Source organism: Eucalyptus grandis, chromosome 8 (assembly GCF_016545825.1).
Source record: "Eucalyptus grandis isolate ANBG69807.140 chromosome 8, ASM1654582v1, whole genome shotgun sequence".
Taxonomy (NCBI): domain Eukaryota; kingdom Viridiplantae; phylum Streptophyta; class Magnoliopsida; order Myrtales; family Myrtaceae; genus Eucalyptus; species Eucalyptus grandis.
The window spans coordinates 23,771,643-23,799,073 of record NC_052619.1 but is presented as its reverse complement, the minus strand read 5'-3'; the positions used below and the strand labels follow the sequence as shown (position 1 = coordinate 23,799,073).

The window sequence follows — 27,431 nt, the reverse complement described above, 5'->3', positions numbered from 1 at the left end:
TTCGATGGCATAATGTATGATGATTTTAAAGGAGAAGCAATTACTTGTAGATTAAGATATCAAAGGATGTATCATGATATCATAGGAAGAAAAGAAAATTTTGTACTGATTATCATTCATATTGCACTGGAGGTCAATTTTAGTAGAATATGCTAAAATTTTCCAATTAAAAGGCGAAAAAGTTATTTCTAACTCGTTGTACAGTTGTAAGCAAATAGTGTTTCCAAACAGAATATGAAGAATATTGGAGAAAATTGTACTGTATATTTCTTAACTTTTGTACATGCATTACAAGCCTATTTATAATACAAGAAGGTTGTACAATAAAAAAGAATATACGGAATAACATTTCTTATTCTATATTCTGGAATAACGTTTCTTATTCTATATTCCGAATATCTAATCTTACGGATTGACTATATCAATTAATCTGTGATTAGAATAATCATAATCAAATCATATCTCATTCTCTAATACTCCCCCTCAAGTTGGTGAGTGCATGAATGTCAACAACTTGCGCTTGAAAGAAAGAAAGAGATCACGAGAAACTGCTTTCGTGAATAAGTTAGCGAGCTGGGAACGGCTAGGAACAAGTGTGCCGTCCTGAATTTTGTCACAAACGAGATGGCAATCAATCTCAATATGTTTGGGATGCTCATGGAAAACTGGATTAGTAGCAATGTGGATAGCCACTTGGTTGTCACAAGAAACCTCGGCAATAGACAACAGGACGGCAAGATCGGTGAGGAGCATGCGAAGCCATGTAATCTCACAAGCTGCAGATGCCATGGCTCTTTATTCAGCCTTGGCGGAAGACCGTGCAATAGTGTGTTGTTTCTTTGAACGCCAAGAAATAAGGCAAGAGCTAAGGAGCATACAGTAACTAGATACTGAATGGCGTGAGGATGAACATGCAACCCAATCAGAATCAGTATATCCCTGTAATGCAAGGGATGAGTCAGTCGGAAAAAATATTCTAGAACCCGGATTAGATTTCAAATACCGGACTATCCGAAGTGCAGCTTGCCAATGATCATCATGTGGAGCATGCATAAATTGGCTAAGATTTTGAATAGGAGACAGAATATCCAGGCGAGTAGTAGTGAGGTACAAAAGGCATCCAATTAAGCCATGATAAGGAGCCGGATTGGCTAGCTCAAGGGATTCACTGATTGGACCGCCCGACAATTAGACTAATATCAGAAATAATGTTGAAGGCGTATTTCCTTTGACAGAGATGAATGCTTTTTTTTTTTTTTTTTTTTTCTATCGAGAAACTTCTATGCCCAGGAAATATTTAAGAGGACCTAAGTCCTTGATGCGAAAACAAGCATGTAAAAATTGCTTGAGTAGATGTATGCATACCTCATCATCCCCTGTGATCACCGAATCCGCAACATAAACAAGAACCGCAGTAATAAGGGAACCACGTGTAGCCGTGAATAAAGAGTAATCCACCTTAGATTAAGTGAAACCAATATCAATTAAAGTAGATGAAAACTTGGCAAACCATTGGCGAGAGGCTTGTTTAAGTCCAAAAAGAGATTTTTTCAAATGACAAACCAAGTTCTCCCCATTAGAGTGAAGTCCTAGAGGTAAATTCATATAGACGAACAGTGGCTAGAGCAATGAGAGTTCTTACTGTGGCCATTTTAGCAACAAGGGGAAATGTGTCATGATAGTTGATCCCTTCGGTTTGAGTATAACCCTTTATAACCAAACAAGCTTTAAATTGCTCAATGGTCCCATCAGATTTGTACTTAATCTTGTAAACCCAATTGCAGCCAATTGTTTTTTTACCACGAGAAAGAGGTACAATATCCCATGTGTGGTTTTGTTCAAGAGCCTGTAATTCTAAAGACATTGCCTCCCTCCATTTGGGAGATTGACACGTGGAGTCATAGGTGGTGGGTTCCTGCTCAATACTGATAGTGGCTAAAAAAAATGATGAGATGGAGAGAATTTGGAATATGATAAATAGTTGGAGAGGAGATAGGGCGTACCTATAGCAGGACTCTCAAGTGCTGAAGACAATTGGTCAGAAGCGGCAATGGCACAATGGTAATCTTGGAGGTAGGTGGGTTTTTGGCCAGTGCGGGATGGGCGTTGGGGGCAGCGATGTCGGTTTGCTTAAAGAGTTGCGAATTTGATCATCATATTTGGTCACGGGTGTATCAAGGGATGGGACGGTCTGTTCAGATTAAGATAAGGCAGACGATGCGGGGTCAGGGTCGGACAAAGAGTCGTTGGGAATGGCTAGCGGTATAACAATGTTGAGTAGAGGTGAAGTAGGTTTATGTGTGGCACGAAAGGGAAAAATGTTTTCATAAGAGATAACGTCGCGGCTGGTGAAAATTGTATGGTCGTGGAGGTCATAGAGGCGATAGCCTTTATGGTTGGCTGGGTATCTAATGAAGACACAACGACGGAAGTGGGGATGGAATTTGTCGAAATGAAGGTGTCCAGAAGAAGCGTAGCAAAGGGAACCAAATACTCAAATGTGGTCATAAGTGGGCGGTGTTTTGTGGAGGAGTTCGTATGGACTTTTATATTAAAGTAAATGTGTGGGTAGACAATTGATTAATTGTGTTGTAGTGAGAATGCAATCACCCCAAAAAGACAAAGGAATTCCCGAATGAAATTGAAGAGCACATACCACATTGAGTAAGTGGCGATGTTTGTTGTGGAGTATGAGTGCAACTACATTGGTGGTGAATGCCTCGTGAGTGAAAAAAAAATTGCACGTTGGAAGATAGAAATTCAAATCCATTGTCAGATTGAACGGTTTTGATGGCTATTTGATGATGGTTTTAATAAAAGTGTGAAATTTAATGAGTGCATCAATAGCATAGGACTTAAAAGTGAGAAGAAATAACGAGAAAAATCGTCTACAATGATAAAAAAGTGACGATATATCTTACGAGTAAATTGAGAGTAAGGTCTCCAAATGTCAACATGAATAATATCAAAATGTTGCATACTAGAAATGGAACTTGAGTGAAAACTTAAATGAGTTTGTTTGGACAGATGACAAGCATCACATGGACAAGATTCTTTATTGGAAGCAAAATGAAGAGAATCTTGTAAGGTGTGGAGGATTGACTTAGACGGGTGGCCAAGATGGGCATGCCATAAACTGTGGGTAGATGGGTGGGTGGATAATGCACTGCGTTCGGGAGGGAGCTCCAAGTAGTAGAGACCACCACATTCAAGGCCCTGAACAATGATGTTCTTTGTCGAGAAGTCCTGAAACAAGCAAGAAGAGGGAAAAAAAGTAACTGAGTAATTCAAGTGTTGAGTAATTCAAGTGTTGAGTAATTTTTGAAATGGATAGAAGATTAAATTTAAAAGTTGGAGCAAAAAGAACATCGATAATGGTGAGGGTCGGTGTCAAAGATATGGAGCCTTGTGAGATGACAAGAACGCCAATCCCATTAGGTATGCCAACAATGTGAAGAGGTTACAAGTATATTTGGGCATATTGGAGTGATTTAGGGTTACGTGTAATGTGATTCGTGGTTCTGGTGTCAATAACCCAAGTACAATAATTTAATGAATTAGAAGTCAAGTCGAGAATAGTACGTGTGAGATTTGCCTCGGAAATGTTTACCTCTTGGAGCAATCGCGTGATTTATTTATATTGCTCACTGGTGAATGGTGGCGGAGACGTGGAAGAGGAGTTTTTGAGATTGGTGGCAAGCTTGCTATCCAAGGGCTTGGTGGGGAGTTGGTCCCGGCACCGTCCCTTATAATTAGTGGGAAATCCATGGAGGCAGAAGCAAACATCACGAGAATGGCCTGGTATATGGCAATGGGCACAACGTTCACGGGCACGTGATGGAGGGCCACGTTTTCCAAGGTGAGAAGAAGCGGTCTCGGTGTGCTTATGGGATGGAGCCGAGAGTGGCGAGTCCATTTGAGTGGAAAGGTTTCCCATGGTGCCATATGTCAACAGTTTGTTTTCGGCGAAAGAACGAGTCGAGTGAATATGGCATTGAGATTCGTCTTGAGAATGAGTAAAGCCTGCGCAGCAGTGGGTAACGGATTCATGAGCAAAACTTGACCGACTACATTAGAATACCTCAAGTTTAAACCCATTAAAAATTGATAAAGATGTTGATTCTCAAGTTGCGTCACAAACAATGTCCTCGCCTCGCAAGAGCAGTTCGGCAAGGGTTCCAAATTGTTTGGATCATCCCAATAACGCTGCAAATTATTGTAATACCTAGTGATGTCGTCTTCACTTGGTTCAAGAGTGCTTATTTTTTGCTCAAGGTGGAATATGCGAGGACCATTAGACGGTGAAAAGTGTTCACGCAGATCAGCCCATACTTCCGCAACAGATTTCGTGTACAACACGGTTGGGACAAGATCTTGGCGATGGAATTCAGGATCCATGATAATATCATGTTGTTGATGCGAACCCATGGGGCATATGTGGCATAGGTTGATTCTGGTTTCGAAATATCTCCCGTGACGAAACCCATTTTGTTCTTTACGGATAGAAGAATGGTCATGACTTGTGACCAACTGTTATAATTATCACCCGTCAAAACCAGGCTGACTAAATTTGAACTAGAACCATTGGGATTCGTCCTAATGACCACCCTTCCAACATGAAAATGGGAGGTGAGGGGTTCAAATCTCCATATTCTCTGGGGGGATGGGGTGGTGATGTGTAAGTTTCAAGAGTGGGTTTTGACTCCCACGCTCTGCAAGAGGCAGTGCAAAAGTTTGAGAGTGAGTGTAAATTAGGAATGAAGTAGGACTGACAAAAAAAAAAAAAAAAAAAATTGAACCAGGGCAGTTCGAGGCATGGAGGAAGAACAAACTGTCGGTCTGTTCATGAGCTGGTGTATGGCTGGAGAATTCCTCAGTCCAAGAGCTTTATTCGGACATGATAACCAATCCAAAAAACAAAAGACGGTGCCTAGAAAAATCAATCAAAGCAACTGACGAAGGACGATGGGTCCAAAACAGAAGCAAACGGACGGCTACTGGTCACTGGCCAAAATCGAAGGCAAGAGACGGGCTGAATGATCACTGTGCTCTGATACCATGTTTCCGAACAGAATATGAAGAATATTGGAGAAAATTGTACTGTATATTTCTTAACTTTTGTACATGCATTACAAGTCTATTTATAATACAAGTAGATTGTACGATACAAAAAAATATATGAAATTACGTTTTTCATTTTATATTTTGAATATCTCATCTTATGGATTGACCAAATCAATTAACTTGCGATTAGAATAATTAGAATCAAATCATATCTTATTTTCTAATAAATAGAAATACTGCCACTATATTTTCACACTTACTTTTTCAAGAAATACTTTCTGAAGACATCATATTTGTCATGGAACAAAGAACAGCTTTATCGTGATATCGATTATCTTGTGTCTTGAGGATTGTGCGAGATCAAATAGCTGACGATAGCAACTAGAATATTCTGACTAACTTTTTTCTTGTTCGATTCGACAATTCATGCTATAGGTTGTCGGGCTTGTAAGCACAGCCTCAAAAGTACATTTTATGGTGGTATGTTGCAAGATTTATGAATTATATAAATTAATAAAATTTCACTTATTAATTACGTTAATTTAATAATAGGGATTACATAATTAACGGTTAAGATGAATTTGTTGTATATCTTTTTTTTTTTATAAATAGTTTGAAGCGATTCTCCCGGTCTTTTTGGCTTCCCTCACGAGCGTGGCTTCGAAATTGATTGACGCGGTCGGTCACGAACGGGGATTGGACAGCGAGCAGTCGCTCTCTCTCCGCCCTTCAATTTCGAGGAGGCAGACATGACCATTGATGAGCAGAGCAAGCGTCGCCCTTCTCTCTTCGAGCTGTTGAACGGGCATATCACCCACAAGCTCGTAATCCTCTCTCTCTGAGCTACGATGTACCAAACTTTTTCAACATCCAAATCGAGCTTCCCCTATATTCTTTTTATGATGGAGGTGACTTCCTTTCGGTGGGCGAGATGATTTCATTTTGGCACAGCGTTGCATTTGGCGTTCATGGATTGTGTGTCCCATCTTTACGAGAAAATCTTTTGCCGTGTCATTCGAACGCGAAATGCGACATTGTCGTGGTTTCTTTATTCCTTGTACGTCAGACCTGACATTTCTTATTAAGTGGGCAAGCTATGAAACATCACGTTTGTTCTGTCGCTTGCTGCTTCGGATTGATTCTCTGTTGTCTACTGCGTTAGTTCAGCCACTGGGTGGCTTTGACTGCAGTTCTTTTGACAGTATTCAAGTTAATTGTTGGGGTGAAGGTGAGTTGGATTTTATTATGCGGGGGGTCTCTACCCTGTTCTTGACTTTGATCGAGAAGAGTGGGAAATAAGGGAAAGATTATTTCCCCTTTTCTAAGATCAAGTGAGAAATGCGCTATATATTAGCCCTGCCATGAACATTATCGCCACCCCTCTCTTCAATGCTTTGATCTTCATGTGGTGCTTGCTTCTCTCTGTGGTAGTCTTGTTAATCTTGTCTTCTGGTGGGTGATTTGAGGTAGGAAAGAACCATATGTAGCTTAAGTGCGTGAAGAGTCAGATTTATTACTATTATCGACACCTCTCTCTTTGATGCTTTGATCTTCATGTGATTGCTCGCTTCTCTTTGTGTAGTCTCTTTAATCTTGTATTCTGGTGGGTATTTTTGAGGTAGGAAAGAACCATATGTAGATTAAGTGCGTGCAGGGTTAATGATTTATGAGATAAGTACATTGGAAGTCCTAAAATTTATCATGAAAATGCAATTAAGTCATAAAATTTTCAAAAAGTGCAATTAAGTTTTAAAACTTGTTATAAAGTACAATTAAGTCTTAAAACTTTCAAAAAGTGGTCTTAAAACTTATCAAAATAGTTCAATCTAAGTCATTCCATTGATCACACTTTTTGAAAATTTTATATTCGAGACAATCTTTTAAAAGTTTTAAATTGGTTAGCTTAATTATATTTTTTTGAAAGTTTTAGGATTCAATTGCATTTTCATGATAAGTTATAAAGAAGACAGCTACAGACAACAAGATGTTATGAGTTGTCAAAGAGCTGATGAACGTACATCCTTCGTTTAATAGAATGGAGAATATCATCTTTATAAAGGAGAGACTATTTTCCCTGATTTTAGGCTATACTTAAACGGGTGACCATGAAATATTTGATGTTCTGTCTTATTTGAAATTGACATGCAAACGTATTTCATAAAGTTAACTTTGGTGAATGATATATATAATTCTTTTTTTTTTTTTGGTCTAACATGTGCTCATACATTTCATTTCATCCGTCTAGTTGGTAGCATCACCAAGTCATGCTTCCATGTTATGTCTTGCTAGAGATTAACAAGCTTATGCATATTGTAAAACTTTGATTGGGTGAAGACATACATACGTGTTTTGGAACAAATTTTTAAGTCAGAAAGTAGTATTAGAACATAAATGGAGACTAATTTTTTTTTTATTTTTTGAACAAAAATGACAATAAAAAAACTTTTTTATTGTTTGCCCTCATTACTAACCGATGCTACCATCCCCAATCCGTTGGCTGCCAGGAGAGATAAATTTTGTATTATTTTCAAAAGAATTTTTATTTCGAGGATAGAAATCTTGTATCATTGTTAAATATATATTTTTTTTTATCAGAAACTTATTTTGGAATATAAATAGAAAAAATCAATTTTTAGCTAAAAATTGATTCTTGGAATAAAGTGGTTATTATTTGCACCCTTACTAACCATCCGTAGAAAAAGATAGAAGAACATCAAAATATAATCTTTGTTTTGTTTGTCCAACTATTTGGTTGCTCTATGTTTCAAGATTTATCTTAGGGCTTATTTGATAAAAATTTTATTCTCAAGAATAATTTTTGTTTAAAAATAGTTTTTTCTATTCTATTTTCCAAATGAGTTTTGAGCATTCAAAAGTGTTTGGTAAACAAAAAATTTATATTTATAGAATAAAAAAAAAAAATACCACAGCCCGCGGCGGCGGCAAAGGCTTTGCGCTCTTACCCTTATCCGGGAGGGGAGGAGTTCAAATCCCAGTCCTATCGTTAGGGATTCTTAAGTGTGGCACCCTGGTGATGAGTCTTGAGCTAGCGCCGCCCCCGGTTTACCTTGCCATTCTAGGGTCATAAATAAATAAATAAAAAAAAGAAATGCATTTGGAAACTCAGATTTTTTAATGCTGTAGAATTACTTTTACTTTTTAAATAATTTTATGACATTTTTTTCTTCTTTCGCATCTAGCTGGTCATCGGCCTAGGTGATGGCCGGCAATTGGCCTGACAAGTCTTCTTGGTGAGGCTGGTGACTAGCTAGATGACGAAGAAGAAGACAAGAAAATAAAAAAATTGGCTTGATTCCAAAATTATTCCTTGAACAAAAAAAGTAATTTGTTTATATTTTTAATTTTGTTTTAATTCTATTTATGGAAATAAATTTATTTAAAGGAGTAGAAAAATTAGTTTACATTTTTGTTTTTTTGTTTTGAGAAATAAAAGAATAAAAATAGCTAAGAATTGGCCGATTACGAAAGAGACCCTTAATCAAACCAAAGAGTGAACCACTTAAATCAAGCGTAAAGGATGAAGCTTAATTCAACGTGAGAGGGAAGAACATGGGACTTGACACCCCCTCCGCTTCTGGTCAAGTCCGCAAACCCCAAATCTCGACTGACAATGGACACAAAGTCTTCCAAATCCTGCAAAACCCATGGCAGCAACGTTCAGCAGTTCAAGCAGTCGATTGGACGTATGACTGAAGTTGCATTGCATTCTATCTCAGAAAACGACGAAAGTAAAACGAAGGGTACACGCAACCCAATCGACACGGAATCCTTCAAGTATAGTAACTCACGGGACATTTTCTTTCAAACATATACACGCACGTAAGCTTCTAACGAGTCCCTGAGGAGATGGTAGGAAGGGGATATTTTGAGTCCCAGACTCCACATTTCTTCAAGATTGTTCTATCCGATGCCCTTCAAAATGGAAGACTCGTAATCTCTCTCTCTCGCGCCCCTTTCGAAACGTGTCCCTGAAGGACTAGCACAGTAGCACTCACGTAAAATTTGCTGTTTTCTTTTCCATTATGCAACAGGGGATCCCAAAGAAGTTCGTGAGAAAATATGGGAGCAGTCTGTCGGACTTGGTCTTCCTTCATTTAGCCAGCGGTGATGTTTGGGAAGTGGAACTGCTGAGAGGAAACGACGGTGCTTTTCTCCGAAGAGGATGGCCAGACTTCGTGAAGCACTACGCCATCGAACACGGGCACTTCCTAGTGTTCAGATACGAAGGAGGCTCTGCGTTTCGCGTGGTCATATTCGACAAGAGTGCTACGGAGATTAAATACCCCCTCGTTTCTGAAAATGATGATCCAAGAATGGAAGAAGATGTAGGGGACGCGTCGGTTGAAGTCTTTGAGGATCATTCCGATCAGTCACGCCGAAACCAAAGGCAAGAGTTACCTTCATCAACATTGTTATCTCCATTTTCGAAGAAGAAGAAGAAGAAGAAGAAGAAGAAAACAAACGAGCGCTTGAATAAGCAGGAAGTTGGAGGTAGCTCTTGACTTTGCACTGTTTATCGGAACATTATGAAGCACTTTAAACATTGTTTTATTAGTAAGGCTAGTTATCTCTCAAAGATTAGTTTACTATATGTCGCGTTAGATTATTAGCGAGCGTTTAAGCAAGTGGACATAGAAAAAAATATGTAATCTTATAGAAGTCTGTCAAAAAGTCTTAGTAGATCGAGCATTTGGCGAATGTTGATTAGACCCATTTTAGTGGGCCGTTAATGTAGCGAAGGTTGACACAGAGCTAAGCCATAGCTACTGTAGGTTTTGTCATTCCTGCAACTAAACACTGCTTTATCCAATAAATCTCTGCCTGATCTTTAAGGTGTGTGTATTCATCTGTTTGAATTCAGGTGGTGGAAATAATAGTGCCTGTGATGCCAATGCAGGCCTTAAATCTGGCTATTCGAGAAGGTACCATCCTTACAGAGTCAGTGAAAAATCTGAGGCCTTAGAAAGAGCTACTTCTTTCCAGTCTCCAAATCCATTCTTCTTGGCTATCATGCAACCATCCTTCATTCGCCACTGTTTGGTAAGGAATCAAATCACTGAGCTGGAGCTAATGCGAAAGAGTTAGAGTGATATTCAAATCATTGTTTAATTTTATTAGTAACGGTGTTTGTATTGAGATTATTTACTAAAACTTATAAGCTAATAAAAGACGCAGACAAATGGCGATGGAGTTTTATGAAAGTAAAATCATGGTTGGTTTAATTAAAAATACGTTGTGGGTTCGCTGGCATGATTAAGTTTAGGCCACTAGAGTCTATCTCTAGCAACGTTGTCATGCTACTCACCAATCAAAAATTGTTGGTGAGATGCTCTGTTGTTCAAATTGTTGAGTGGTCATAAGAACAATAAAGTCTATATGGATCATTCAATTACTGAATGATAATGCTATTAATTGTTGAAAGTGGTCCACTTATTCAAGCACTCGTACTATTTCATGTACTAAATTTTTCTAAATCAGCCTTAACAAATCAATTGCCATATTGTTCTGATGAAATATTTCAACTACGTGACATGTTGTAGAGTGCACCGGCCAGGTTTTTCATGAAGTACATTCCCAATTTCAGAAGCAAAGGAGACATAATTCTATACGTGTCGGATGAGAGATTTTGGTCGGTCCGGTACAAGTTTGGAATATACGGCAGAAGACGACAAATCAAATTCAACTGTGGTTGGAAACGTTTTGTGCAGGACAACAATCTCAAGTTGGGTGATGTTTGTGTGTTTGAAATAATGTGGAAGGTTCACCAAATTTCATTCAGAGTCCTCATCTTCAGAGCCAACGGAGATACAGTTGAATTCGGTAGGGGACATTTGCACGTTAAATTATGTTTTATTCGCTGACTTAGGATTTAGAGGGTGTTTATGCGAGTATCTACTTTGATTTGTGCCTTCTGTTTTAATAAGTTGCATTTGGTATTGGATTTAGTTCATTCTCACTTTTGCTTCCTTCTCTTGTAAAGCTGTTCAAAAGTTTAGAAACCTTGAGCATTTTTTCCAACCAAGTTATCAAACTAATTTGTTCAAACCAATTCTTGAGCTTACAAATTTCTTTTTCAATCAAAGTCCTTCAGTTCCAAATGGACATGATCCATTATGGTCTTTATGATTTTGGATTTTGATGTGCATCCTTGTTCTTCTTTCTGCCTTTATGGGTGAGATCTGTTCAAACAGAAGAAGCTTCTCAACACAAGCTCGAAACAAGCTCCAGCAAATCTGATAAATCTCAGTATGGCCAGGCCAAAAATGAAGAATCCGCTTCTAATGATCAATCTGCAGGCAAAGTTTTGAGGTTGAACCAGGTAAAAATAGCTTGAGATACAAATGGGAAGATCAACATTAGCTGAAAATTAGTTGTAGACAATCTAACATAATGATGATATGATGTAATATACAGCAATACAAATGTACACTCTTCTTGAAGCACGCAGTGCCGGCAATGTGGAAGACACCAGTGGAACAGTTTCTCCAAGTTGTATTACATCCATTGAAACTGCGAGCAAGTTTTGCACGAACCGACCATCCTTCCGAATAGTCATTTGCCCAAAACACTTGAACAGATGCACTCCGGTTAGTGGCAAGACCAGCTACATTTATTATATGTAGAAAGCACATGCAATGCATGAAAAAAAGAACAATTTCTTTTTGGAAACTTCCAGCAAGTTTCGCAAGAACTGACCATCCTTCCAAGAATCCAAGTAGTCATTTGCCTGAAACAGTTGCGAGAAGTACTCTAGTTTACTTTGTCTTCTAGATGGACCAAATTGATGATTCGACCTCCCACCCATTCGTTGATTCCAATTTTTTTAACATACAACCGATGGTCTGCGTGCAGAATGTGCCGGCTGGCTTTGTCAGGAGGTTCTCAGATCAGAGACACATAATAGGGACTCTAAGAGTTGGCCACAGAACATGGCCCATCAAGCTTTGTGTGTATCCTCATCCCAACTGCAACAGCTTCAACGGCAGAATCTCTGCAGGTTGGTTCAATTTCGCAAGGCACAATGCTCTTCGAGTAGGAGATATTTGCATATTTGATCTCCTCATTTCGGACCTCATGGTTCTCAAAGTCTCCATCTTCAGGAAGGCGTCGATTGAATTACGATGATGATGACCGGTTTTCTCTCTTACGCGGCGTTCTGGAAATATAAACCATGATAATGTGTGTTAAGTTCTTCCATATGCCAAAAATTCCAGTAGTTTGGGTTGGATAGTTTTGCACAGTTTAACCATGAAATCTATATTGAATGTAAGATTCCTAGGCCTGTGCAACGTAGTACTTGATCTTGCAATGTTTACAGATGGATTGCATTTAAAATGTGTTGCACTAGTGCTCGGCAATATACTGCCTTCTCACTAGTTGTCAGATTATAATTTTAGATGTACGCGCACTGATTATACATGCATGATCCAGAGATTTTGATATCTTGAACTATGGGGAAAAGGACATGTGCTGACTATTTTATAGCTAGCAAGACACCATAATTATATACATAGGTAATGTCACATATTTTAGATTCAGTCAGATCAGAAGCTAATTTTGATAAAATAAAATAAAACAATCGGAAGTCGGACAAATATGGATCCTAAATGTAAATTCCATGTCAAATCTAAAGCCAAAACACAGCTACGGAAGCACCAATGAGTTTTCGAACTTTTTATTCATGAAATTACCCTTCTCGAGGTCCAATAGAGCATGAAGATGCCTAATGAAACCAGTACGAATGTTCAGCCTCATCAAAGTGAAAATCATTTGAATCGCACTACTGATAGATGTCATTGGCTCATCTTCTATTTTATTTTTGCACCCCAACTAAACTTTACATATCCTAAAAACCAATATATATATATATATATTTTCAATCAAGGTTCAATCAAGGTGGCTAGTCTACTTGGCTAAGATTTATTTCCAATTAATTTAGAACCTTTTATTGATCTCAATAATTTTGAATCTTTCAATCACTCATCGATGACCAAGAATCTTGATTCCTTGTGTAACTTCGACTTGTATGTCAGGCGGATTGGTCACTCCAACTTCATTTCAACTTGCATTCAGCTGTGCGACAGTGATGGGTTTGTTCAAAATGAGCAATAACTACAATTCAAACCCAGTAATTTGATCATGAGTGTGAAACTCCTATTGTAACTTCCAAAGGGTTGTGAATATTGTTCACGCCTTCTCACCCTTCTTAGTTAATAAAAAGGAAATGTATCATGCTTTTTATACAACCACAAATTAATTAAACGATTTTGGCCTGCAAGGTTGCACAACAATCGGGCAAAGAACAACCAAAGTGCCACAACTTGATATGGAGGAACATATAAGTGCCAAAACTTTCAAAATGTCCATTTAAGTGCCTTTTTTTCCTTGAAAATTGGATAGCTAAGTGCCAACTCCGATGAACTTGCCAGAAATAAGATATTATGTTAATTTATTAATAAAATTGGTCTACGTGGCTTGTCAAAAGCTCTACTAAGCAATTCATGTCTAAAATGATGTCATCCTCCTTGTTCACTTAAATGCCGATCACAGTTAAAAAATAATCACTTAAGTGTCAATTTATATTATAAGTGATCACCTAAGTGCCACTCGTGGTTAAAAGTGAACATTTAAGTTTGTTGTTTGAGCATAATGGAAGACTGTGTTGGGTCTAATTTGAGAGATAAGGACAATGGTACTTGATCATAGGAGTCTTGAGAGGGAGGCCATTCCCATTAGACATAGGATTCTTGAGCATAGAATTCTTGAGAGGACCATACAAGATCATCCATGTCTACCGTATCTTGATCTTGTGATTGAGGTGAATTATTTGTGATTAATTAAGTTAATCAAGATTAATTAAAGCTAACCATAATTAATTATTTAACTATAATTAATTAAAATTATTTATTTTTAATTAAAATAATGAAAATTAAGTAAGCTAATTATGATTAATTAAAAAATCACAATTAATTAAAACTAAACACAATTAATTAATATAATCACGGTTAATTATTCTAACCATGATTAATTAAGACTAACGGTAATTATTAAACTAATTACACTTAAATTTAATCTAAATCGTCCGTAAACATAATTAAAGCTAAACCATACTTATTTAGCACTAATCATCATTAGTCTACTACCCATAAACACAATTAACTATCTAATTAAGAATTATGAGTTGATTCACAAATTTTCCAGCGGCGATGGTAGCGTGACAGCATCAAGGATGTGACGCTCACGGCTCAAATAGAGACTCAATGATGGCGGCAAAGCCCTTGAGACTCTTGACCACCAAGGGAAGGGGGGTTTGGTGGAGGTGAGCTGGTGGCGTAAAGGGAGGGGCGGCTCGGCGGCACAACGACGACGGTGGATGACACAAAGGACATGAACAGACGGGCGGCACAGTGGGTGGCTAAAACGAAAATTTGGAAAGGTGGTTAAGTGGCGTCTAAGGTGGTGATGCATGTGGTGGTGGACAGTGGTGGGGGTGGCGGATTTGCGGGTGGTGGTGGATGGTGGTCAGGGTGGGTGATGGTGGTGGAGGTGGGCGGCTTGAGGAGAATTGAAAGGGAAGAAGAAGAAGAAGATTGGTGATAAGAGGAAAATGAAGAGCAAAAATGAAGGAGGGGAAGGAGCATGGGGTCTTCGGTTGAAGAAGGTGGAAACGGCGTGAGAGGAGGGAGGGAGGGAGAGAGAGAGAAGAAATAGAAAGAAACAAAAGATTTCCCAAGATTTCTTTCAAAACCCCATGATTTTTCCTTTCAACCACCTCCTCAAAAACCCTCGTGGCTTAGTCTTATGTCCCCACAATATCTTCTTATTTTTTCTCTTTCCTTAAAGCCAAGATTTTGGCCTACAAATCACAGCTTTGCCACTAGGGGTTTGCATGAAAAAATTTATGAAACAGAAATTGATTTCTCAATTTCCATTCCTCGGAAGTTTCTGAGCAAAGAAACTTGTTTGATAACGACTCAAAATTTCTATTTTTGGAATAAAAATCTGTTTGATAACAAAATAAAATTTATATTTCTATGAATAAAAATTGATTAGATAATAACATAGGAAATTCTCAAATACAAAATAATAGTTGAAATAATACTAATAACATTATAAAAGTTGAAAATATAATTTCATGAAATTTTGGCATATTATGGTCCATTGCCATTAAATTGGCAATAGTTTAAACAAGACACAATCACCAACATTAATCTTGCATCCGTCCTACAAAAGAGGAAAGCTCGAAGCTTCATTCATCCATATCAACAACTAACTATTGCAAAAGTGGAGATGCAGAAGAGCAGAACTGAGCGTTTCACATGACCATTCTACAGAAGCATTAGCAGTTCTTCAAGGAGAGGAAATTAGAAACTTGCAATCCTACAAAAACAAAATCTGCTTTTTCTTGGTCTCTTGAAAGGAAAAGAAGAGAAAAACATTGAGCATCCAATGAAAGCAAACTACAACAGAAAAGGGAAATTATAAATGCATAAAAAGATAAAAAGACCAATCCAACAAAAGTTACAAAAAACTGTTAATCAGAGCCTCAACTAGTAAACATTTCTCTCATACGTCAATTACTTTATGAATTGACCTAGCATGAACATATAATAAGATACCAATTTTTTTTTTTTTTTTTTGGTCGGAATAGTAGATACTTTCATTCATAACTTCAAGAAGTACAAGAAGACGACAAGTAAAATTCTGAGCACAAAATTTCCGAAAGAATTGGAGGAGGATTAGACATCCAGTTTTGAGGGAGTGCTTTTGTTCTGTTACCCTTCGCTATCCAGTTGGCCGCGGAATTGGCTTCACGAGGGCAGTACACCACCTGCATCACACTTGATTGGGCCAGGATTTTGTTGCATTGGCTAAGGATGGTCTGCACATTCCAGGGGTGTTTGGCCCAGCCCATAAGACTTTGTACTGCTGTCAAACAGTCAGACTCACATAGCACTTTCTCTGCTTCAACTAGTTCAGTTCCGGCTCCTTCCATGTGCGAAAGCTTTCTCAGATGCATAAACTCCAGTCCCTTCAAAATAGCTAGGGTTTCGATCTGCATGGCTGAAGAGGCTCGGGTATCGCTGATGAAGCCATCCACCACTTGTCCGGCGTGATTCCTCAGTATTCCGGCGACGGATCCAACCGGTTCTCCTGGTACCCACGAGCCATCGACGTTTAGTTTCAGGGTTCCTCTGTCCGGCGGTCTCCACCTTCTCGGTAAGTACAAGTCTGTGGGGTTCTTAGCTTCGTTTGTGTTGTGCCATCTTCTGAAATTCTGGAGGTTTGCTTGTGCGAGATCTACAATTGTGTTCGGATCGGGCGGTTTTGCTCTGAAGATGGTACCATTGCGGGCTTTCCATATAAACCAGAGGACCATCGCCACTAGTTCCTTCTCGGGTGAGTGGTGATTGCCTTCGAAGCTTTCCTTCAACCATTTATCAAACCTGGATATGTGCGTGGGTTTACACGTGAGATTAATCCATGGGTCTATCCATATTTTCTTTGTCCACTTGCAAAGGAGGAACGGAGTGCTCGGTGGTTTCCGGGTGTGCGTTGCAGAGCGAGCAGATTGGATCAGGTACCACCTGTCTTTTATAGAGGTTTTCTCTAGTTGGTATTGCATTTTGACATATGCTCCATGCAAATATGCGCATCTTCGGGGGGATGGATAACTTCAATAGCTGTGTCCATAGTGTTCGAGGGGGCCGGAATGAACTTGATGCTCTGTTTTGTTCTGTTTTTGACGTTTGCGCACACACCTTGTTGTATCCGCTCTTTACTGTGTACACTCCAGACCTGTACCATTTCCATGCTAACTTGTCTTCCTGCTGATTTGGGCTTAGAGGGATGGATAGGATTTCATTTGCCACTCGGTCTTCAAACAGGTTTTGGACTTCTGTTTCTTTCCATGCTCTGCTTTCTTCGCTGATAAGTTCTGCCACCATTATAGGTTCGTTTTTGTTTGCCGGCCCTCCTATCACTCCATATGCTAGCCATTTATCCTCTCGAATTCTAATTTGCTTGCCGTTTCCTACCCTCCATTCCACCTCCTTTTCAATTGCTTCCCTCCCCACGAGAATGCTTTGCCAACCCCATGAGGGGCGCTGCCCTTTCCCTGCTTTCCATACATCTCCGTTAGGGAAGTAGACTCCTTTTAGTATTCTGCTCCATAAGGCTGATGGGGATTGAGATAACCTCCAGACTTGTTTGCCCAGCATTGCCTTGTTAAAAATTGTCAAATCCCTGAATCCGAGCCCTCCTTCATCTTTCCTCAGTTTCAAGACTTCCCATTTCTTCCAGTGCAAACCATTTCTTTTGTTGTTTTGTTTCCACCAAAAAGATGCAATTCTTCGTTTTATTGCTTTGCATATTGAGATGGGTATTTTAAAGATCGACATAGCGTATTGAGGCAGGGCTTGCACAACACTTTTTATCAGCGTTTCTTTTCCTGCTTTGGACGGAACTTTCTCTTTCCAGCCTTCCAACTTCATGTTTACCCGAGCTAGGATCCAAGCAAACATTTCTTTTTTTGATTTTCCCCAGTTCGTCGGGACTCCGAGATACTTTCCTGTTTTGTCAATGATCGGCACTCGGAGTTCTTGCGCGAGGTTTCTTTTTAGAGTTGGAGGACAGCCCCTGCTAAAGCAAACCCCTGATTTGTTGAGGTTGATTGCTTGACCCGTGGCAAAACAGTACTAGTTTAGGACAGCAGCTAAGTTGTGGCATTCTGTGATAGTCTCATTAAGGAAGAAGATAGTGTCATCGGCAAAAAGAAGGTGTGATAGGGTAGGGCAGTGTCTATTTAGGGTTATTCCTGTGAGGCTTCCATCTTCCATAGCCTTATGCATTAACCACGATAAGACATTTGATACCAGGATAAAAAGATAAGGTGAGAGAGGGTCGCCTTGCCTTAGTCCCCTTGATGGTCTGAAAAATTGCATTAGCTCCCCGTTAACTTGACACTAAGAGTGGTTGTTGAGACGCATTGCATGATCAGGCCAACCCATCTTGTATTAAAGCCCATTTTCAGCAAGCATGCCTCCAGAAAATCCCACTCTACCCTATCATATGCTTTTTGCATATCAAGTTTCAGAATGGCTTGGAACTTCTTTTTTCTCTTCTTGATATGGAGTTGGTGTATAACTTCCTGCACTATTAATATATTGTCTTGGATTTGCCTACCTTGCACAAATGCACTCTGCTCGGGTGTGATAATTTCTGGGAGCCATCTCTTCAATCTGTTTGCCATCACTTTTGCAATAATTTTGTAGCTGAAATTGCATAGGCTTATAGGTCTGAATTGGGATGTGCTTTCTGGATTTTTGACCTTCGGTTTTAGGGAGATATGTGTTTGATTGAGGGTGGGATCGATGATACCTGTCTCAAAGAAAGTTTGGACTAGCTGAACAACTCCATGCTTTACTTCCTCCCAAAAGTGCTGATAAAATTGCCCGTTTAGACCATCTGGACCCGGAGCTTTAGTTGATTCTAATTGGAAAACCGCTTCTTCGACTTCATCCATACTCACGTTTTCCAGGAGATGAGCATTAATTGTCTCATTTACTGGGCTAGGGCACTGATTTAGGACTGGTTGGATATTCCTCGGACCCACGGATTCATATAGTGTTTGATAAAAGCCCTGAATATGTTGCTTAAGTATGCTCGGCTCCCTGCACCAAGTTTCTCCATTTATTTTCAGCATTACAATTCTGTTTCGATGCCTTCTTTGTACCGTTGTGGCGTGGAAGTACTTTGAATTTTGATCTCCCCACTTGAGCCAATTTATGTGTGCCCTAAGCCCCCAGTATTTTTCTTCCTGTCTCCATAGCTTTTCTAGTTGGCCCTTCACTTCCTGAGATTCCTCCTTACTACATCTTTCTGGAGGTCTGTTTGTTAACTCTGTTAAAGTCTGCTTTAGTTCCCTTATCCGACGGGCAGCATTAGGAAACTTATCTCGACTCCATGCAGCAAGTTCCTTTGACACTTCTTGAACTCTGTTTAAAAAACTGTTTTCTATTGAGGAGTTTTCAGTCCATGTTCGTTTGATTATCTCCATGCATTCTTTTTCTTCCAGCCAAAAAGCTTCAAATCTGAATTGTTTTTTCCTTTTCTTGCTTTCAGGGTGGAGCGTAAGAAGAAGAGGGCTATGGTCTGAACCAACAGCTGGTAAAGCTTGTACTTCCGCATTTGGGAAGGTCACCCTCCATTCCATGGTACATACTACTCGATCTAATCTTTTTTTTACCAAGTCCACTCCTGCTCTGTTGTTTGCCCAAGTGTAGACACACCCTTTACTATCAACATCCATTAGGGAACAGTCGTTCAAAACCTCACGAAATGCTGTTATTCTATAGTTGTCAGCCTCCTTCTTTCCCACCTTCTCCCAAGTGTATAATATTTCATTAAAATCCCCCATACATATCCATGGAAGTAGATTTTGTGTCCGTATCTCTCTTAATTTCTGCCATAAAAGTAGTTTCTCCCTATAATTGGTTGGTGCATAGATAAAGGTGATTCGCATGTGGCTACCGCATATCGGATCCTGGCATTCCACGTCGATGAAGGCGTTGGTGCTGTTAATTACTCTTACGGCCATCTCTGCGCTCCACATAAGTGCTAGTCCTCCTGCAATTCCTTCCGGGTTCTCTAGGAATTTATTTGGGAATTTTAGACGTTTGATAACGCCCTCAACCTTCGACTCCTTGTTTTTGGTCTTCATTAAGAAGACTATGGTAGGCCTTTCGAGAGCAACTAAAGCTCTCAGCTCTTGGAACATCAGGGGGTTGCCTAGCCCCTGACAGTTCCAGCTGATGATTTTCATGACGTCTTCGGTGGCTTATTAGGGCTAGCCACCAAAGCCCAATCGTTGCCCTCCTTGACTATCTGAACAGGGGTGTCCAGAAGCTCTGTTTCATCCACAAGCAGGATAGTGTTCTCTGCTTCTTTTTTATGTTTTTTTGCTTTCTGAGTCTTCAAGCCTTGCCTACTATTTCTTACCTCCCCCTGAAAGTTCTCTTTAGGGAGATCAATGCACATAATCTGCTTCCCTTTGTTTTTCTTACTGAGGTATGTTGCCAAGCCTTCGTTTTTGTTGTTATCCGGATAACAATCTGCCCTTTTCTTTCCTCGTGCTATAGAAGCTCGCTTCTGCTCTTCTTTTCTCACCTCTTCTCCCGTATCATTTTCTGCTACAGGCGTTTCTGGAATTATCTCTTCCGGGTCTGAATTTGTTTCAAGCTGGCCATAAAAAGCTTTCCAATGAGGGCTGTGATCACGAACTTCCGCCTTTAACCAAGGTCCGTACTTCCCTATCTTGTTTTCTGCCCATTTTGTCTACTCATAGGGAATCTCCTCACAGTCAATGGCATAATGCCTAATTCTCCCGCATGTGTAACAGTAATGTGGCAGTCGTTCGTACTTAAACTCCACCCATAGCTTCTTCTTCCTTATATCCAATATTGCTCCCGATTTCAGAGGTGAATTCAAATCTATTTCTACTCTCACTTTTCCTGCCTTTTGTGGGCCACTTCCACTATTCCCCATCTTTATCTCGACAACTCGACCCACTCTTTCAGCCAATCCAGCCACCACTTCCTCTCTAAACCATCCTGGTGGGATCCCTCCCATTTGAATCCAGAAGGCACAACGAGTATAGTCATAACATTGTTCTGGTACTTCTGGGTCACATTGTCTTAGCACTAATAGATTGCTTCCAAAGGACCATGGGCCTGTTTTCTTGACTCTCTCTTTTTCTTCTTCAGATTGAAACACGAAGGAAAATAATCCTAGCTCTTTTTGCAGGCAAACAACAGATTCAGATTTCCATGCCTTCTTCATTACGGTAGTAAAAGCTTGGAAGTTTACATGTGGCTTGGAGAACAACTTCCCAAATAGGGTTAGATTACATTCTTGCATTTTAGTTGGAGGTATTTCAGTTGAAACTTCGACCACATCACTTTCAGCCCAGAGGTGTCCTAAACTCTTACATAATGCTGATAGTCTTAGGTCATTTTCGTTCTCACCTTCCATTGCTCCGATTTTCAGGATGTCGCCGATTCTCTTTGCCTGCGCTGAGATGAGATTGGGTCGCTGTCCTGTACTAGATTGAATAAGCTGAAGCCTAGGTCGTTGCACTTTGCTTCCTATTTGGCCAGTTTTGCTGATTCCGTGTATGTTTTGGGGGTAAATGGGTGGAGATTTGGGGTTAGATTGAAGGGGGCTCTGTGAGTGTGTAGTAGGTTAGCTTTGGGTTGCTATGCGATCAGCTGGGGAGGGGCTTAGGGTTTCCGGTAGTGTGGATATGGGATGGGTGCGATCAGCTGGGGAGGGGCTTAGGGTTTACGGTAGTGTGGATATGGGAGAATGTGATGTGGTGGTTGTTCATGAATGGGTTGATGGTGTCTTTGATGGGAGAATAGAAGGTTTGAGATTAGGGTATGTGTACCATATCTGGAGTGCCCACCTATCCATCGGGGAGGAGCATCAAAGCCAGCATCATGGGGGGTTTTAGGGTTCCATCAGTGCAGTTTGCCGATTGAGGAAAAAAGGGGAAAGCTCTACCCTGGGTAGAGAGGAAAGCTCTTCCGAGAGAAGAGAGAAAACTGGTCCATGAGCTACCTAATAAGATACCAATTTGGGAAGCTACAAAGTTATTCAATTGCATCTTTTCCACTGAACTGCTAACCCCGAAGACAATTCCTTCAGCTCGCGAGACTTTGAATCCTTGACATTGAATATTCAACTAACACTATCTTAACTAGAACAATCTTAGCAGCAAGACCGAAAGATGCATTCAGCATTGGCAAACAGAAGCTTGAAATCTAATCCTGAACTCACTGTTTCCAGCAACTCAAAATCTGATCCACATTGATTGACATTGGCATCATGATACAATCAGAGTTTTGACAACAAACTGACAAAAATTGCTCAACTACAACAGTGAAATTGTAAACGAATTTTTTTTTTTCTGTTCAATTGGTGAGCAGCCATATGGCAATATAGCAATGATGTCCACCATAACAACATATACAGAGCATTTACCATCAAAACCCGAAAAGTTCTATCTTGTGTCCTGCAAACGAACACTGAAATTTATAATAGTCTCCTAGTCCTGATCACCCGGATCCTATTTCACACCTCCCACTCCTTATTTACCACCTTAAAATGCACGAAAAGGATAAAAAAAACTAATCCCAAAATGATGAATTCATGATCTCGCAGTTCCTGCTTCTCATTGTTCCTTTCTCTTTTCTGGTTGTAAAAATTCTCACTTTGTCCTCCACCCCACTGAGAAATAGACCAGCATAGTGTACGTAGTTCCTCCATGTACTAGCACAGAGGTGAGAAGGGAAGGATCGATTGAACCTCGTGAGGAATCATGGGGGAAGTTCCAGAGAAGGCCGCGATTGAACACGGATGCGAGCGGATTGAATAACGACGGAGATGGGCGACATCGATTGAAGTTGCGGAATTGAGAGCGGAAAGGGGACGCGGACGGAGGAGGCGGGTCCGATGGGACGATCGGAGAAAATTGGACGGTTTGAGGATGGCGACAGCGAGATGAGCGACGATCTGACTGGCAAGAGGACGGTGATGGCGACTGGAGTTGCGGAATCGAGAGTGAAAAGGGGATGCGGATAGAGGAGGCGGGTCCGATGGGACGACCGGAGCAACTTGGACGGTCTGAGGACAATGACGGCGAGATGAGCGACGATCTAACCGACAAGAGGACGGCGACGACATCGGAGTCTATGGCGAGGATGGATAGCTTCGGAGTCGATGGCACTAGGGTTTTTGGTTGAAGTGAAGAGAAGGAAGAAAAGCAAGGGTAAGAAGTGAGGAGAAGGAGTCGACGTCTGTGAACGAAGAAGGATGGAGAAAAGGAAATAATTTCTATTTTATTTTAGAAATTTTTAGCTTCTAATTTCTCATTCAAATCAATTTCTGGAATAGAAATCTATTTTAGAAATAGAAAAATCAAATTGCGTTACCAAACGGATTTTTGTTCCAAACCTGTTTCGGGGAATAGAGAAATAGAGAAATAGAGAAATAGAAATTTTATCATGCGCAGTCTAGATCTAGGTCCCTTTCATATTTCCAATTTTTCGTCTATTAATTTATTTTCTGAAAAATTTCAAACTTGTTGATAATTCGATGAAAAATGAGGGAATGTCCAATAAATTAGTTTTGAAACCCTCAAAAGCTCAATACCCAAAATTTAAATTAAATTTCATGGTTGAAAATCGATCAAATGCAATTTTAGCACGACCTAAACTATTGAGTGGCTTTTAGAGGTTTTTCGTGTAGTTGGCCCATGATGGATAATTTTCGATTCACGCTTGTACCTCTTCGAATCATGGCGACCCTCGACTGTAATATAATTGCGAGGGTTTAATTACGTACCATGAATACAATATTAATGGAAAATTAGTTTATCATTGTTTGACGTGAGTATCGTAATCGTGTGGAATTACCCATGGACTGACTACGTACTTCCATCAAATCGATTTATATACGTTTGTTAATTGACTTATAATAGCGTAGTATTGGCCCCTGTCGATCTTTATGGTTGCGTGGTCGATCCCTAACATAATTCTCTAATCTTTCGCATTTTAACCCTGTACTGCATCATCCAATAGATTTGTTAACTTGTGAGTGATTAGTTCAAATTAAAATAACCATAAGTGCATCAATAAAATAATCATTTAATATATTTTGAAATACGGGTCAAATTTCGGGATATCACAAGTATTTTAGACCATACACATTTATTTTATTTTATTTTATTTTGAAGGAAGACTATAAAATGAATGTGTTCTATAACACATCTCCAACCCTAGCCTCCATATTATTTCTTGTTTTATTTTTTTCTCATATTCTTCTTGGATATATAGATCTTGTGGCTCACCAAGTGGTTTTTTGAGTATTTAGATTGTACTCTTATACTCTCTGTTGAAGATAGTGAAACCCCTCTCTCTCCCCGTGATTTTCCCCTTTCTAGATTTTCCACGTAAATCTTGCGTCTCGTGTGATTTCAATTTTCTTTTCATCCTTTACTACTTGTGCTTCGATTGGTGCATCTTTTTGTGTATTTCTGCAACAACTAAGGACACCCAAAAGTTCAAGCTAATAAATTGTGCCGGAAGATTTTGGCACGTGAACATCAAGAAGGTCTAGAATGGCTTGTTCTTCACAAGAGGTTGGAAAGCATTTGCTCAGGACAATTCGTTGCAGTTCGGAGACTTCCTGGTCTTCAGGTTCAATGGAGTCTCCGAATTCTCCGTGAGGGCATACGGATTCGCTCAGGCCCTGTCGTTCGCTAGGAAGCGCAAATGCGGCGAGTCCACTCCGATAAATAAAAATAATCCTACAGGAAGCATGCGCGGCGAAGAGCATGGCGGGTTGCACTCATTAGGATCAAATCTCAAGCATGAAGATTCCGATTCTGTAATGGAACCTGAAAAGGATGCAGAAGAGACTCCGTATCACATAAATGTGAATGGGGTGGTTCATGCTTGCTTCAAAGTGGTTCTCACATCGAATTCTCTCAGGAATCCCCGGTATTTGGTAGGTTCAGGACACTATTTAACTTTAATGAATTTTGATTGGCCATTCTTATAGACTATAGCATTCATTTTCCGGCCGCACAGGCCTTTTCTTTTATTTATTGTTTAATTAACAAAATAATTGTAGAAAATTGGGAATAGAAAAAAGCTTATTCACAAGAAGACCGATCGGATTGGCTAAATTAACCATCAACAACAATTATCTCCATGGCTATCATCAAATTAAACCAAGATAGATTTTAGGAAGAAAAGGGCGTTTTCCGAATAAGCTGTTTTTCTTTTAGAAAGGGTCATATGTTTGCATCTTTACTAGATTCAAAGACTTTGGTTTATGTTATTGTGATTGCGGATGAAGATAAATTCCATGCGAACAATTATTTTTTATTATGCAGCTATCATCTTAATTTCTCTTTAATTTTCTTCAGCGCATACCTTGCCAATTCGTTGAGAGTTACATCAAAACTGGGAAGCAAAACACGAAGCTTCAGTATGCAGATCGATCGTGGCCAGTGAGGTTGCCTGCGCGTCCAATTTTCTAGGGAGGGTTCTATGAAGGTTGGAACATCTTTTGCGAAGAGCAGTAATCTGCAGTCTGGAGATATTTGTTTGTTTGAGTTGATTGATGACGAAGAAATCGTGTTTAAGGTGTCCGTTCACACAAATATCGACTGAGTGAGGCTTTAGCAAATGGAAATGCTGAAATAAGATTCGAGGAGATAGTTCAAATGAATGTTTTAGATTTTAGTACGCTCTTGATTTAGGCCATAACATTTCAAACTCATTTCAGACAGGTCTACCTTTCTTGTGCTCGGGATGTAAGTATGATGTCAAATGACTATGATAGAATTTCTGTAATATATGGGCTTTAAAGTAAGGAAATAAAATAAAAGAAGAGAAAAGAAAATGTTGAAAAGTCAAAAAAGGAGGCTGAAGGAAAGTGGAAGAAGCTTCGGCTGAGTTTAAAAGAGAGAAAGAGGGAGAGAAAGAGAAGAATATCGGCAGAAGCAGGGGAAACGCAAAATAGGGAGAAGAGAGAAAGAAGAGAAAGGAAAAAGGGAAAATGGGAAAAATTTTGGCACGCTCGTGACCCGGACGCCTCATCAAGCCGACTCAAGTGTGTTTTGCAAGGCCGGTAAGAAATTGAAGCCTTTAATCACTTGCTTGAAGCGATTGCCGCAATTAGGGCTCGAAATTCGGATTTCTTGGGTATTTGTGTGGCGAAGCCCAATTTTTTAGTCGTTAAGCTGTAAATTTTTCAGAAATGGTACTTTGGGATGTTGTGAAGCTATAGCATCTTTTGGATCGTGATTTGAGCTTGCGGTTTGTTCGGAACGGAATTTTGAAGTTGGAGGCACAATCTGATACTGTAGCGAACAGTGGCTTCGAGTCTCTTTTTTTGTTATTTCCGGTACTGTTTTGGGGTGGCTGAGTTGGGGTTGTTGTTGTACGTTAAGAGAGCTTTCTAAAGACTATAAGACGGCTTGAAACGGAATTTTGTGGAGGGATTTATGGTGTGACGAAGTTGGCGCATGGGCCGCGCCTAGCTGAAAATGATGGGTTTATGGTAAATTGTGAGCTTTTGGGGCGCATAGGTGTCATTTATCGACTAATAGGCCTAGTATAGGTGAGTCGTTATAAGAATATCATTTTTACTCGGCTTTTTAATATTTTTTCCGTTAATTGTTAGGAATCCGATGCGTTGGTTCGTGTGAGCGTCGTAGTTGATTTTTGGCTTTTTCCCAGGTGAGTGACACTATTTCTTCTTTGTATTTTAAACTCATGTTTTGAGAAACGTGATGGATTATATATTCCATGAGTTGATAAAAAGCATGTTTTGTTGAATTAAACAGGATCGAGCTATTACTAATATTTTTGTTATTCGAAGGGAGTTATATTCCGACTTCGATTTGAATAGTTGTTTGAAAAAGGATTTATGAAATTCTTTGTGAAAGAATCTTGAAATGTTTTGGAGAATGCTTTGATATTTATATATCAAATTTCGAGTTGTGATATGATTTTCTTTCTAATGTTGGATTACTGGATATTGTGATATGATTCTCTTTCGAGTTGTTATTGTGCTCAATGTCTCTATGGACCCTGAGGGGTGTGGGTATGCGCATACTATTCTAGGATATCCTTGTGGGCCGAGCCACCGGCTAATAATATGTGGAGACCTTGCCAAGGGGGGAATCTTGGTTGTCTTGTCACGGGCGTTACGCGTGACCATGGCTAGACATTTGAGCATGAATTGATCAATGGAGTGAACCATTGACGTGTGATTTGAGTTTAATCGATGGAATGGACCATCGATGTAACTTGATGAGATTAATCAATGGAATAGACCATTGATGCATGTTTTATGAGATTGACTAATGGACTGGATCATTGGTATTTTGGTATTTGAGTTATGATTATGTATTTGAGTTATGTTTTAAATGTGCATAGTGATTTCTCGATCCGCTTAGAAGAAATGTGTTACTCACTGAGCCGTAGTAGCTCACTCCTTTCTTATACTTGTTTTTCAGGTTCTTTAGCGAGTCACGAATAGGCGTGAGCGTTCGTTTGGGGAGGACTTTTGTGGTGGAAATTTTGGGTATGGCTTATGCATAGTTCATAAGTTTATAAGTTAGTCTTTGTAGAAGGTTTATGTTTTGATGTTTGTGATTATAGATATACTCTGATATAGATATTGTAACCAAGTGCCCCTTTTTGTCAAATATATATATGTGGATGTATATATGTTGATATCGGGTTGAATTTTGGTTATGTTGAGGCTGC

General features: G+C 39.6%; 3 protein-coding genes across 3 annotated transcripts; 1 reads left to right on the top strand and 2 right to left on the bottom strand.

Annotated features, from left to right (window-relative positions):
* Positions 1–5,813: 5,813 nt before the first annotated feature.
* Positions 5,814–12,253, top strand: LOC104416756 (B3 domain-containing transcription factor VRN1). Its single transcript, XM_039299749.1, has 8 exons — positions 5,814–5,888; positions 6,227–6,292; positions 9,117–9,576; positions 9,947–10,125; positions 10,626–10,905; positions 11,277–11,404; positions 11,500–11,672; positions 11,938–12,253. The coding sequence occupies exons 1-7, from the start codon at positions 5,814–5,816 to the stop codon at positions 11,635–11,637; spliced, it is 1,326 nt and encodes a 441-aa protein (XP_039155683.1). The 3' UTR covers positions 11,638–11,672; positions 11,938–12,253.
* A 3,504-nt stretch (positions 12,254–15,757) lies between these two features.
* LOC104446367 lies at positions 15,758–16,465 on the bottom strand. Its single transcript, XM_010060226.2, has one exon. The coding sequence runs from the start codon at positions 16,463–16,465 to the stop codon at positions 15,758–15,760; it is 708 nt and encodes a 235-aa protein (XP_010058528.2).
* Positions 16,466–20,421: 3,956 nt separating this feature from the next.
* Positions 20,422–21,117, bottom strand: LOC120287071 (uncharacterized protein At4g02000-like). Its single transcript, XM_039299748.1, has one exon. It carries the CDS (start codon positions 21,115–21,117, stop codon positions 20,422–20,424), a length of 696 nt encoding a protein of 231 aa, XP_039155682.1.
* Between the last annotated feature and the right edge of the window lie 6,314 nt (positions 21,118–27,431).